Source organism: Halichoerus grypus, chromosome 1 (assembly GCF_964656455.1).
Source record: "Halichoerus grypus chromosome 1, mHalGry1.hap1.1, whole genome shotgun sequence".
NCBI lineage: Eukaryota > Metazoa > Chordata > Mammalia > Carnivora > Phocidae > Halichoerus > Halichoerus grypus.
The window spans coordinates 68,642,628-68,655,807 of NC_135712.1; the positions used below are offsets into that span (position 1 = coordinate 68,642,628).

Genomic DNA, 13,180 nt, shown 5'->3' on the forward strand with positions numbered 1-13,180 from the left:
AATTTTTTTCTCTTCCCTAAATATACGAAGGCCTTTGACAAGTTGAAAATGGCACGTTATTATTACAACACTTTTTGGCCTGCATTTTGGAAAGAAAGCAACAATTTTATAGCCTGGAGAAGTAGCCTAAGGCATTTCTCTATCCAAAAAGAAAAAAAAGTCAAGTAAGTCTCAGGTGTGTGTTGTTAACTTCATTCTGGTGTTCCAGGTGCCAGCTTTGTTGGAAAATTGTCAGGCCATTTGAGCTGGATCTCACAAATTTATGCATCGTGGTGTGGACTCTTCCGTCTGAATTAGCCTATGCACACATGATAAGGTCTGCGGGTGCCCCTCAAGTGTAAATGAGACTAATTCAGAGTACAATGTAGATTAGCTAGAGTGTTAGAGATTGAAGTGTTTTGACTAGCTTACTTTGCCAATAAGAACAAAAATGGTTTTTTTTTTTTTTTAAAGATTTTATTTATTTATTTGACAGAGAGAGACACAGCGAGAGAGGGAATACAAGCAGGGGGAGCGGGAGAGGGAGAAGCAGGCTTCCCGCGGAGCAGGGAGCCCGATGCGGGGCTCGATCCCAGGACCCTGGGATCATGACCTGAGCCGAGGGCAGACGCTTAACGACTGAGCCACCCAGGCGCCCCAAGAACAAAAATGTTTTAACATTTGGCTTCTATTTCATCAAAATTTTACTGCATTTATTTGAAATAAGAAACAAGTCTCAAAAACATGGGTTCTTCACACTGGCTGGTCAGCACAATCTCATCAAAGAAAATACAGACATTAAAAATATAGAAATACAGGGGCGCCTGCGTGGCTCAGTCGTTAAGCGTCCTCCTTCAGCTCAGGTCATGATCCCAGGGTCCTGGGATAGAGCCTGGCATTGCATCGGGCTCCCTGCTCAGCGGGGAGTCTGCTTCTCCCCCTCCCTCTGCTTCTCTCCCTGCTCATGCTCTCTCTCTCTCTCTCTGTGTCTCGAATGAATAAGTAAAAAAAAAAAAAAAAAAAAAAAAATCTTAAAAAAAATATAGAAATACAGAAATCAGAATCGGTTTAATGAGTAACCATCACAAGCCCTAAGGTTTTAAGGGTTATTTCCCTTAAAGTATTGCCTTCTACACATAATGGGGATTTCCCCCACTTTAAGGGATTTATTTGTAAAGACCAAATACGCTTGGATTTTCAGATTGGCTGGCAAAATTATCCTTCTGGATAACCTTGATACGGAGCAATTCATCCTCCTCTACTCTCCTCCCTCCCTTCCTCATCTGCTGTACACTTAACTACTACCTACCAAGCAGCTGAGCTAACGGGAATAAACACACGTCCTCCTCCAGGACAGACAGTTCCGACAGAAGAGGTAATGAACAATTACCTGCTAAGCGCTTTATGGTCCCCTGTGCAAGTTGCTCTGACATTGTCATGTGCTAGATGCCATGAAGCTAGTTAAGAATTGAGTAAAGATCCCCGTCTTCGAGACCTGTCTATATGGTGAAACCAGGGTCGGGGGAGGAAGGGGTATGAGAGAGGAGGAGTCGTGGCTAATACTGGCAAATAACTACAGGCGATAATTACGGGGACACTGAGCTATAAAACGGGCAGGATTTAAACAATCTCTCTAGAGATGCTCGGCTTTATGACTCGGAGGTCAGTCTAGGTATTCGGAGCTTTGAACTCCTGCGACCCGATCTACAGGCAGCAGGCTGAAACATAAAACGCTGCGCCCGGAGCGCTTCCGCTACCAGACACTCCCCGCTACTTGAAGCACCAGAGTGGTGCCCTGCGAGCCCCGAGGCCGCCGGAAGAGACGGCGGAAGAGGCGGGGCTTCCTCGGGTGACGACATCGGGGCGCCGCCGGCCTGGCGCTTTTTGGAGTTTAGAACGGGACCGGGAGCGCGTGGAGATGGCAGCCGCAGAAGCAGCTTTGGGGTCATTGGTAACGGGTCTGTACGACGTGCAGGCGTTCAAGTTTGGGAACTTCGTACTGAAGAGCGGGCTCTCTTCCCCTGTTTATATCGATCTGCGTGGCATCGTGTCTCGACCGCGTCTGCTAAGTCAGGTGCCAGCCCGGGAAAGGGAAGGACGGGGCTGGGTGGCCGGAATGGGGACCAGGAGGTTGAGAAGGTGAAGGAGTTGGGCTGTGGGTGAGAGCAAAAGAGCCAAGCAGGCAGCCGTACTAACAAGCTGTAGTCCTAGGGAGTCGATGTAAGAAGCCCAGAGGCCAGGAACTGTTAGGCTCTTGAGGACCGTTCATGTGAAATGAACAGACCTTTCTTAAAATTAAAAAAAAAAAAAAAAAAAAAAGGAAAAGAGTTTTATTCGGGCCCGAGTTAGGACAGCTGCTCGGGACACATAATCTTCACAGAGAGCGCTCTAGGGAAGGAACATTTGGTGCAGGGTTATATACGGTATTTTTACGTAGAGTTAGAAATCACCATGATGAAAGGCATTTTAGAAAGTTACACATTTTATCTTATGTTTTTAGTATGTAGAAGGCTGTATGACTTTAATCTTAATGGGAACCAGGGATGTTTTTAAATTTTTATGTTTGGAATGTCCTTTTTTTTCTTTTTTTTAATGAATCAGATGTACAGTGTGTGCTTTGGGCAGAAACCAAGCTTTGAGGGTTTGCTTCCCTGGGAGATCAGGAGCAGGGCCCACAAACATGAAAAGTTGAGTTTCCTTTATTTTATCAGGACCTAGAGAGCAGCCTGCTCATTGACTTGAGACTTTGACATGTGCTTTGCAAGAGTCAGGACGCCCAGTTTGGAGCACAGTTGACAGCACAGAAATAGTCCAATGAGTTCTGTGTATTTAACTCTGAGAAAATAAGATGTGGGGGACAAAGGAAAAGGTGGATGGGGGAAGAATTTAGTAGCTGCTTAAATGTTTGGGAGGGCTATTGCTTAGAAAGGGGGATTTGATATTGCACTCTGTGGCCAGGAGCAAGAATGAAGGCCAGAGGACAAACATTTCATGGAGGCACTTTTTTGGTCAAAATAAGGAAAAAACTTTGTACAAATTAGAGGTTTCTAGTACGTGTGTTTCAATCTGAGTAAATATGAATCACCTGCTAATTTTGTTAAACTGCGTAACTGATTCAGTAGATCCAAGGCAGGGCCTGAGGTTATGCCTTTCTAACAAGCTGCCAGCCGGAGCTGCTGACCGTGCTGAATAGAAGGGTCTGAATGTGCCGTCCAATAGAGTTGCTACTAGCCGCATATGAATACTGAGCATTATGAATTTTAAAATTGAAATAATCCGGGCACCTGGGTGGCTCAGTTGGTTAGGCTTCTGCCTTCGGCCTTTGGGGTCCTGGGATCGAGCACTGTCATGCTCCCTGTTCAGCTGGGAGTCTGCTTCTCCCTCTCCCTCTGCCCCCCCCATCGCTCATGTTCTCTCTCTCTCTCTCTCAAATAAATAAAATCTTTTTACAAAGTAAATAAAACTGAAATAATCACATGTGGCTGGTGGGACATTGGACAGTGCAGATAGAGAACATTTCCGTCCTCAGAGGAAGATTTATCAAGAAGACATATGAATTTCCTCCACCACCTAAGGGTTTATTCTCACCCTTTGGGAACCTTACTTTGTGAGGTTATTATAAAAACGATTGAAGTACTACTTGAAGTGGGTTGGACTGTTCTCACCATCCAGGATCATGCTATGGTGCATCTCTTCAGTAGTGAGAAGGTGAATGACTATGGAGAGAAAAATAGGCCTTTTTTTTTTTTTTTGACGAGTCAGTTGATAGATGACTAAAAATTGCTTTTTGATACTAGGTCTTGGTGTGTGTATGATTTTTGGTAGTTAAGAGTTGAAAACATGGGGCGCCTGGGTGGCTCAGTCATTAAGCGTCTGCCTTCGGCTCAGGTCATGATCCCAGGGTCCTGGGATCGAGCCCCGTATCGGGCTCCCTGCTCAGTGGGAAGCCTGCTTCTCCCTCTCCCACTCCCCCTGCTTGTGTTCCTGCTCTCGCTGTGTCTCTCTCTGTCAAATAAATAAAATATTAAAAAAAAAAAGAAAGAGTTGAAAACATCGAGAGACCTAGCTGAACGGAACTCCTTTTGTATCTGCTTATTTATGCAAACAGGATTTCTCAGTATTTGCACCCCAAAAAAACCCAGTAGAATTTACACTAAACTCTAACTTCCTAGTTGTAAGGAATACTCAGTTTAAGTAGACACATAAACAAATGAGGGGAACTATTCATCTCACTAAGAAAAGTATTTTCCAAAATAATCCATTCTTATACTTCTATCAAACTTTGCAAATTGTTTTATTTATTTTTTATTTATTTTAAGATTTTATTTATTTATTTGACAGAGACGCAGCGAGAGAGGCAACACAAGCAGGGGGAGTGGGAGAAGGAGAAGCAGGCTTCCCGCCGAGCAGGGAGCCCGATGCGGGGCTCGATCCCAGGACCCTGGGACCATGACCTGAGCCGAAGGCAGATGCCTAACTGACTGAGCCACCCAGCCACCCCTCTGTTAAATAAAATCTTAAAAAAAATAAATAAAATGGAGGGGGTCAGTATCAAATCACTGTAGCACTTGAATCCCATCGTATTTACTCAAAACAGTGACAATAGTTCTAGGAAAATATAATTTTTTAGTACTCTAGAAATTACATCTTTTGCAACTTAAAAATATTTACAGAATTTTCAAGTCTTTAGACGTATAGGTGCAAAAAATTTTGAAGATCTGATCTGGTTCACTAAGCAATTCTTTTTTTTTTTTTTTTTTTAAGATTTTTAAAATTATTTGAGAGAGAGCAAGTGCACACAAGTGGAGGTGGGGGTGGGAGGGCGGCCAGAGGGAGAGGGAGAAGCAAATTCCCCACTGAGCAGAGAGCCCACTGCAGGGCTTGATCCCAGGACCCTGTGATCATGACCTGAGCCGAAGGCAGATGCTTAACTGACTGAGCCACCCAAGCACCCAAGCACCCAAGCACCCCTTCACTAAGCAATTCTTAAGTAAGTTTGCCTTTTTTTTTTTTTTTTTAAGTCAGGTGGTGTTGGATAAGAGTATGCATTCTAGCATTAAAATGTGATGGTGTATATGGAAAAGGATATTATAAAATAGTTCTTCACATAATAGGCTCTGTACTTATGAAACTTTTTTTTTTAAACATTTTGGTATGCTTCCATTGATTTTTTTTTTAATTAATATTATTGACTATACTCCCTATGCTGTATATTACATCTCCATGACTTCTTTATAACTGGAAGTTTGTATCACTTAATCCCCTTCATATATTTCACCCATCCCCCCAACCCCTCCCTGCTCATAACCAGTAATTTGTTTCCTGTGTCAATGAGTGTTTCTGTTTTGTTTGTTCATTTTGTTTTTTACATTCCACATGTAGGTGAAATCATGTGGTATTTTTCTTTCTCTGACATTTCAGTTAGCATAATAAATACCCTCTAGGTCCTTCCATATTGTCGCAATTGGCAAGATTTCATTCTTTTTTTTATGGCTGAGTAATATCGATTGTGTATATGTACCACATCTTTATGCATCTGTCCATAGGTTGCTTCCATATCTTGTCTATTGTAAATAATGTTGGGGTACATTTTCTTTTCAAATTGGTGTTTTCATTTTCTTCAGGTAAATACCCAGAAGTGGAGTTACTGGATTGTATAGCATTTCTATTTTTAATTTTTTGAGGAACTTCCATACTGTTTTCCAAAGTGGCTGCCCCAATTCACGTTCTTACCAACATTGCACAGGGGCTCCCTTTTTAAACTGTACATCTATCTCTTTCTTTTCTTTCTTTTTTTCAGATTTTATTTATTTATTTGACAGAGAGAGAGAACACAAGCGGGGGGAGCTGCAGGCAGAGAGAGAGGGAGAAGGAGACTCCCCCCCCCGAGCAGGGAGCCCGATGCGGGGCTCGATCCCAGGACCCTGAGATCATGACCTGAGCTGAAGGCAGACGCTTAACGACTGAGCCACCCAGGCTCCCCTTCAACATCTATTTCTTATCTCTTTGATCGTAGCCATTCTGACAGGTGTGAGGTGATAACTCATTGTGATTTGATTTGCATTTCCCTGATGATTAGTGATGTTGAGCATCTTTTCATGTGCCTCTGGGCTGCCTGTATGATCAGTATGTCTTCCTTTGGAAAATGTGTATTTGGGTCCTTTGCCCATTTTTTAATTGGATTGTTTGTTTTGTCAGTATTGTACAAGTTCTTTATATATTTTCAATTTAACCCTTTATTGGATATATCATTTGCAGATATCTTCTTCCATCCATTTTTGTTTTGTTGATTGTTTTATTCCCTATGCAAAAGCTTTTTATTTTGATGTATTGTTTTTCTTCTGTTGCTCTCGCCAGAAGAGAGAGAGCAAAGAAACATTGCTAAAACCCCTGTCCAAGAGTTTACTGCCAATGTTTTCTTTTAGGAGTTTTATGGTTTCAGTTCTTAGGTTGAGGTCTTTAATCCATTTTGAGTTTATGGTGTAAAAAAGCGGCCTAGTTTAGTTCTTTTGCCTGTAGCTGTCCAATTTTCCCAGCACCATATATTGAAGAGACTGTCTTTCCCCATTGTATATTCTTGCCTCCTTTGTTGTAGATTAATTGATCATATACGAGTGGGTTTATTTCCAGGCTCTCAGTTCCATTGATCTGTGTGTCTGTTTTTGTGCCGGTACTATACTGTTTTGGTTACTTTAGCTCTGTATAATAGTTTGAAGTCTGGGATTGTGATTATTTCTAGCTTTGTTTTTCTTAAGATTTCTCTGGCTATTTGGGGTCTTTTGTGGTTCCATACAAATTTTAGATTATTTGGTCTAGTGCTGTGAAAAATGCTATTGGGATTTTGATAAGGATTGTATTGGATCTGTAGTTCCCTTTGAGGAATATGGACATTTTAGCAAGAATTAATATTGCTAATCCATGAGCATAATATATCTTTTCATTTACTTGGGTCATCTTCAGTGTCTTTCATCAGTCTTACAGTTTGCAGTACACAGATGTTTTACCTTCTTGGTTAAATTTATTCCTAGCTATTTAATTCCTTTTGATGCCCTTGTAAATGGGATTGTTTTTTTGATTTCTCTTTCTGCTACTTTATCTATGTATAGGAACACCACAGGGGCACCTGGGTGGCTCAGTCAGTTAAGCATCTGCCTTTGGTGGCTCAGGTCATGATCCCAGGACCCTCATCAGGCTCCCTGTTCAGCAGGGGAATCTGCTTCTCCCTCTCCCTCTGCTCGTGCACTCTCTCTCTCTCTCTCTCAAATAAATAAAATCTTAAAAAACAACAACAACAACAAAAAAACACCGCAGATACCTGTATACTGATTTTGTATCCTTCAGCTTTACTGAATTCACTTATTAGTTCTAATAGTTTTTTGGTGGAGTTCTTAGGGTTTTTTCCTTTTTAAAAAATGTTTAATTGAAATATAATTGACATATATTAGTTCCACGTGTACAACATAGTGATTTGACAATTATATGCATTTTGAAAGGCTCACCACAGTAAGTGTAGTTACCATCTGTCACCATACAAAGTTATTACAGTGTTATTGACTATATTCTCTATGCTGTACTTTTCTTCCCAGTGACATTTATTTTAAACCCTCAATCCCCTTCAGCTATTTCTCCTATTCCCCCACCCCACTCTGCTCTGGTAACCATCAGTTCTCTATATTTATGAGTCTGTTTTCTTTCTTTCTTTTTTTTTTTTTGGTGGTTTGTTTTTAAATTGAAGTATAGTTGGCACATAGTGTTATATTAGTTTCAGTTTCAAGTGTATAACATAGTGATTGAACAACTCTACTTCCTGCTATGCTCATCACAGGTGTAGCTACCACCTGTCACTATTCCCTTTCAGTACCTTTAATTCCCATGACTTATTCATTCCATAACTGGAAACCTGTACCTCCCACCCCCCTTCATCCATTTTGCCCATCTCCTTGCCTCCTCCCCTCTGGCAACCACCAGGTCATTCTCTGTATTTGTGGGTCTATTTCTGCTTTTTTTGTTTGTTCTTTTGTTTTTTTTAGATTCCACATACAAGTGAAATCATATAGTATTTGTCTTTCTCTCTCTTATTTCACTTGGTACCCTTAGGGTCCATCCATATTGTCACAAACGGTAAGATCTCATTTTTTATGGCTGTGTAATAGTCCATTGTGTATATATACTACATCCTCTTTATCCATTCATCTGTTGATGGATACATAGCTTGCTTCCATATCTTGGCTATTATAAATAATGGTGTAAACATAGGGGTGCACATATCTTTTCAAATTAGTGTTTTTGGTTTTTTGGATAAATACCCAGAAATGAAATTGCCAGATCATATGGTAGTTCTATTTTTAATTTTTTGAGGAACATCCATACTGTTTTTCATAGTTGCTACACCAATTAACATTCTTACCACCAGGACACAAGGGTTTCCTTTTCTCCACATTCTTGTTGACACTTGTTATACTTGTCTTTTTTTTTTTTTTTTTTTTTAAGATTTTATTATTTATTTGAGAGAGAGAGTGAGAGGGACAGCACAAGTTGGGGGAGAGGCAGAGGGAGAAGCAGACTCCCCACTGAGCAGGGAGCCCACTGCGGGGCTCCATCCCAGGATCCTGGGATCGTGACCTGAGCCGAAGGCAGACTCTTAGCTGACTGAGCCACCCATGTGCCCCTGTTCTTGTCTTTTTGATGATAGCCATTCTAACAAGGGTGAAATGATACCTCACTGTGGTTTTGATTTGCATTTCCCTGATGATTAGTGATGCTGAGCACCTTTTCATATAGGTGTTGGCAATTTGTCTTCTCTGGGAAAATGTCTATTTGGGTCCTCTGCCCATGTTTTCATTGGGTTGATTGTTTTTTGTTACTGAGGTATATGAGTTCTTTATATATTAGCCCCATATCAGATATATGATCTGCAAATATTTTCTCTGTTCATTCATTTTGTTGATGGTTTCTTTTACTGTGCAGAAGCTTTTTAGTTTGATGTAGTCCCACTTATTTATTTTTTTTGTTGCCTTTGGGTTTGGTGTCAAATCCAAAAAATCACTGCCAAGACGTATGTCAAGGAGCTTACCACCTGTGTTTTCTTCTAGGAGTTTTATGGTTTCAGGTCTTACATTCAAGTCTAATCTATTTTGTGTTAATTTTTGTGTATGGTATAAGATAGCAGTCCAGTTTCATTCTTTTGCATGAGACTGTCCAGTTTTCCCAGCGCCGTTTATTGAAGAGATTGTCCTTTTCCCATTCATTGTATGTTCTTGGCTCCTTTGCCATAAATTAATTGACCACATAGGTTTATTTCTGGGCTCTGTTCTCTTCCTTTGATCTATGTATCTGTTTTTATGCCAATTCCATACTCTTCTGATTACTCTAGCTTTGTAGTAGTCTGAAATCAGGGAGTATGATGCCTTAAGCCTTATCATTAGGGTTGCTTCGGCTGTTCGGGGTCTTTTGGGGTTCCATACAAATTTTAGGATTGTTCTGTTTCTGTAAAAAAAAAAAAATGCCATTGGAATTTTAATAGGGATTGCGTTGTATCTGCTTTGGGTAGTATGGACATTTATAATTCGTAAGCAAGGAATAGTAGTGCATTTATTTCTGTCTTCACTTTCTTTCACCAGTGTCTTAAAAGTTTCAGTGTACAGGCCTTTCACTTTGGTAAAATTTATTCCTAGGTATTTTATTCTTTTTGATGCAGATTAAGTAGTATTCTCAATTTCTCTTATGAAACTTTTTAAAAAATACTTTATTTGAGAGAGAGACAGAGCATGAGCAGGGGGAGGAAGGAGAAGCAGACTCCCCACTGAGCAGGGAGCCTGACCCAGGGCTCCATCCCAGGACCCTGAGATCATGACCTGAGCCCAAGGCAGACTCTTAGCTGACTGAGCTACCCAGGTGCCCCGAAACTTTTCAATAAAGACTTCTTTCAGTCAAAATATAGCTAGCAGGTATAAAGAAAGGTTTAAGATAGTCAAATCATAATGGATTACTAAGGGAAGCTGGGAGGACTGGGAGCCATTCTTAGTCTTTGGAGTCAACATCAGAGCCTTCCCCGGCACATCCTGTGTTTGCCCTCAGAGCAGACCCTGAGTCATCTAGACAAGTGGGGTCATTCTTAACGTTTTTATATTTGTAAACTGGGATTTATAGAGAGGATCATTTTAACAAAAAAAGGCATACATATTTTCTTTTTTTTTTTTTTTTTTTTTTAAAGATTTTGTTTATTTATTTGACAGAGACAGAGTGAGAGAGGGAACACAAGCAGGGGGAGGGGAGAGGGAGAAGCAGGCTTCCCGCCGAGCAGGGAGCCCGATGCGGGGCTCGATCCCAGGACCCTGGGATCATGACCTGAGCCGAAGGCAGACGCTTAATGACTGAGCCACCCAGGCACCCCAAAAGGCATACATATTTTCTGATCAAGTTTGAGGCTACCTCCTGTTCGGTTATTACTGTCTTTAATGTTATGTTAACATGATTTATACACACCACTTAAGAGAATAATATATAGTTTATGTGTTCATTTTCTTACAGGTTGCAGATATTTTATTCCAAACTGCCCAAAATGCAGGAATCCATTTTGACAGTGTGTGTGGAGTACCTTATACAGCTTTACCGTTGGCTACAGTTATCTGTTCAACCAACCAAATTCCAATGCTTATTAGAAGGAAAGAAACAAAGGATTATGGTAAAATAAAAGTATTATAAGCTTTAAGTTGATACATAACCTGATAATGTTAGAATTTTTTCTTCTAGGCACTGATGTTTGTCAAAGTCACCTTGGATATTCTTCATAGGTCCTTTAGAATTGGTTAACTGTTACTGTAAATCACCTTCCTTTCCTTTAGATTCTAGGGGTACAATGTTTTGTATTGACTAAACAATGTAAAGAAGTGCACTTTTTTTGGTATTATATCTGTGAAACCGAACATTTTTAACCAGTCCTTCTCTCAGCAGCAGAATGTTCTAAGAGCACATACTTGCCTGGTATGTTTATAATTTAAACTGCATAAAGAGAAATGCCACATAAAATTCTCTAAATGAAGATATATTTTCATGGGTCCTTCGCAGTAAGTTATAAGGGTGTGTTTTATACATGTGAGCTTGCTTTAAAAACAAATCAGTCTCAGGGCGCCTGACTGGCTTAGTCAGAGGAGCATGGGACTCTTGACCTTGGGGTCATGAGTTCGAGCCCCATCTTAGGTGTAGAGATTACTAAAAAAAAAAATAATAAACTTAAAAAAAAAATCAATCTAAAAATATTGGAACGGACTTCATATTTGATGACATTAAGGAATTAATGGGGTTTTTTGTTTTATGTTGGTGTGATAATATTTGTTAATTTTTTTAATAGAGTCCTTACCTTTTACAAGATGCGTTCTAAAAATTTTTTATGATGAAAATCATGACATCTGGAGTTTGCTTCTAAAAATTATGGAGGGAGGGAAGAGGTGGGGATGTAGCTGAAACAAGATTGACCATGAGTTAAGTGGTGAGGTATTTAGGGGGTTTGTTATACTTCTTTGCCTAGTTTTGTTTGAAATTCTACATTTAAAACAAAATATTTTTGCTGCTTGATGGCACAGTGTTTATCGGTATGGACCCTACCCATAAGGAAACTATTGTTTCTATTATGTTTGTAAAAATATTTCTTAGAATAAGATCAGTAATTGTAAATATATATATAAGTATCATAGTCTTGTGTTCTAGTCTAAGCTGGTTCAGTTCAATTTGCCAGTTCAAGGGGGATGAAAAGAATGGGGAAGGGCAGGAATGGTACCTGTGGTAAAGCTCAAACAGTGGGCAAATTGCTCACCAATTCTTAGGTTTCAACATAAGATAAATTTGATAGTGGAAACTAGAAAACGAATCTCTAGAAAATGAGTCTATAAAGTCTATAGCCTTACTTATTTACGTTTTGTAGATTATCTGCAAGTAGTCTATGGTGGGGGTTGGAGTGGGGAAGTACATTTACTCATTGCATTATATAATTCATAAAGTTGTAGTGATAGATCTAAATGGTTGTTGAATATTTTTTCTCCTGAATTTATTTCTTCAAAAGGCCAGTTGTTTGGTCGATCTTGAGTAATGAACTTGTTTGTTGATGGAAAAAAGAATGATTTCATTGATGGTACTGGGTTATTGTTTCATAACTTTCCTTGATCTAGGTTATCTTGCTTTAAGAAACTCCATATTTGAAATTATGATCATGAACACATTAAGTGGTGCTTATTTACACTATAAAGTAATTTGCTAGTTTTGCTGTAAATATTTTATATATGTAACTTTGACAATTTTCAGTAGGGGAACACTGAACAAAATGGTAATCATGGCTCATTGAAGATTTATCAGGAGTAAAGATAAAGTAGCTCTAAAGTAGATTATCAGAAAATAAGATTCAATCATCCACCTCTTCATAAATACATGCCAAATTTATAATGCCAGATACATCTTGAGTTGGCTGAAATAATATACTTTTAAATTGAAATCAACATAATGTTTTCTAGGTACTAAGCGTCTTGTAGAAGGAGCTATTAATCCGGGAGAAACCTGTTTGATCATTGAAGATGTTGTTACCAGTGGGTCTAGTGTTTTGGAAACTGTTGAGGTTCTGCGGAAGGAGGGATTGAAGGTCACTGATGCCATAGTGCTGCTGGACAGAGAGCAAGGAGGCAAAGACAAGTTGCAGGCCCATGGGATCCATCTTCACTCAGTGTGTACATTGTCCAAAATGCTGGAGATTCTTGAGCAGCAGAAAAAAATTGATGCTGAGATGGTTGAGAGAGTGAAGAGATTTGTTCAGGAGAATGTTTTTGTGGCAGCTAATCATAACGATTTACTCCTTCCTATAAACAAAGCTCCTGGAGAACTCAGCTTTGGTGCACGTGCAGAGCTGCCCAGGATCCACCCAGTTGCATCGAAGCTTCTCAGGCTTATGCAGAAGAAAGAGACCAATCTTTGTCTGTCTGCTGATATTTCAGAGTCCAGAGAGCTGTTGCAGCTAGCAGATGCTTTAGGACCCCTCATCTGCATCCTTAAGACTCATGTAGATATTTTGAATGATTTTACTCTGGATGTGATGAAGGAGTTAACAGCTCTGGCAAAACGCCACGAGTTCTTAATATTTGAAGACCGGAAATTTGCAGATATAGGAAACACAGTAAAAAAACAGTATGAAGGTAAGCACTATTTAGGAATCTGCAAA

The 13,180-nt window shown here is 39.9% G+C and overlaps 1 protein-coding gene across 1 annotated transcript in view; it reads left to right on the top strand.

Moving 5' to 3' along the window:
- Positions 1–1,831: 1,831 nt before the first annotated feature.
- UMPS (uridine monophosphate synthetase) overlaps positions 1,832–13,180 on the top strand; it is a 29,468-nt gene continuing 18,119 nt past the window's right edge. The window contains exons 1-3 of the mRNA XM_036071676.2: positions 1,832–2,053; positions 10,510–10,663; positions 12,483–13,154. Of these exons, the coding sequence (XP_035927569.2) occupies positions 1,898–2,053; positions 10,510–10,663; positions 12,483–13,154 (982 nt within the window). The 5' untranslated portion in view covers positions 1,832–1,897. The remainder of the gene's footprint in view (positions 2,054–10,509; positions 10,664–12,482; positions 13,155–13,180) is intronic.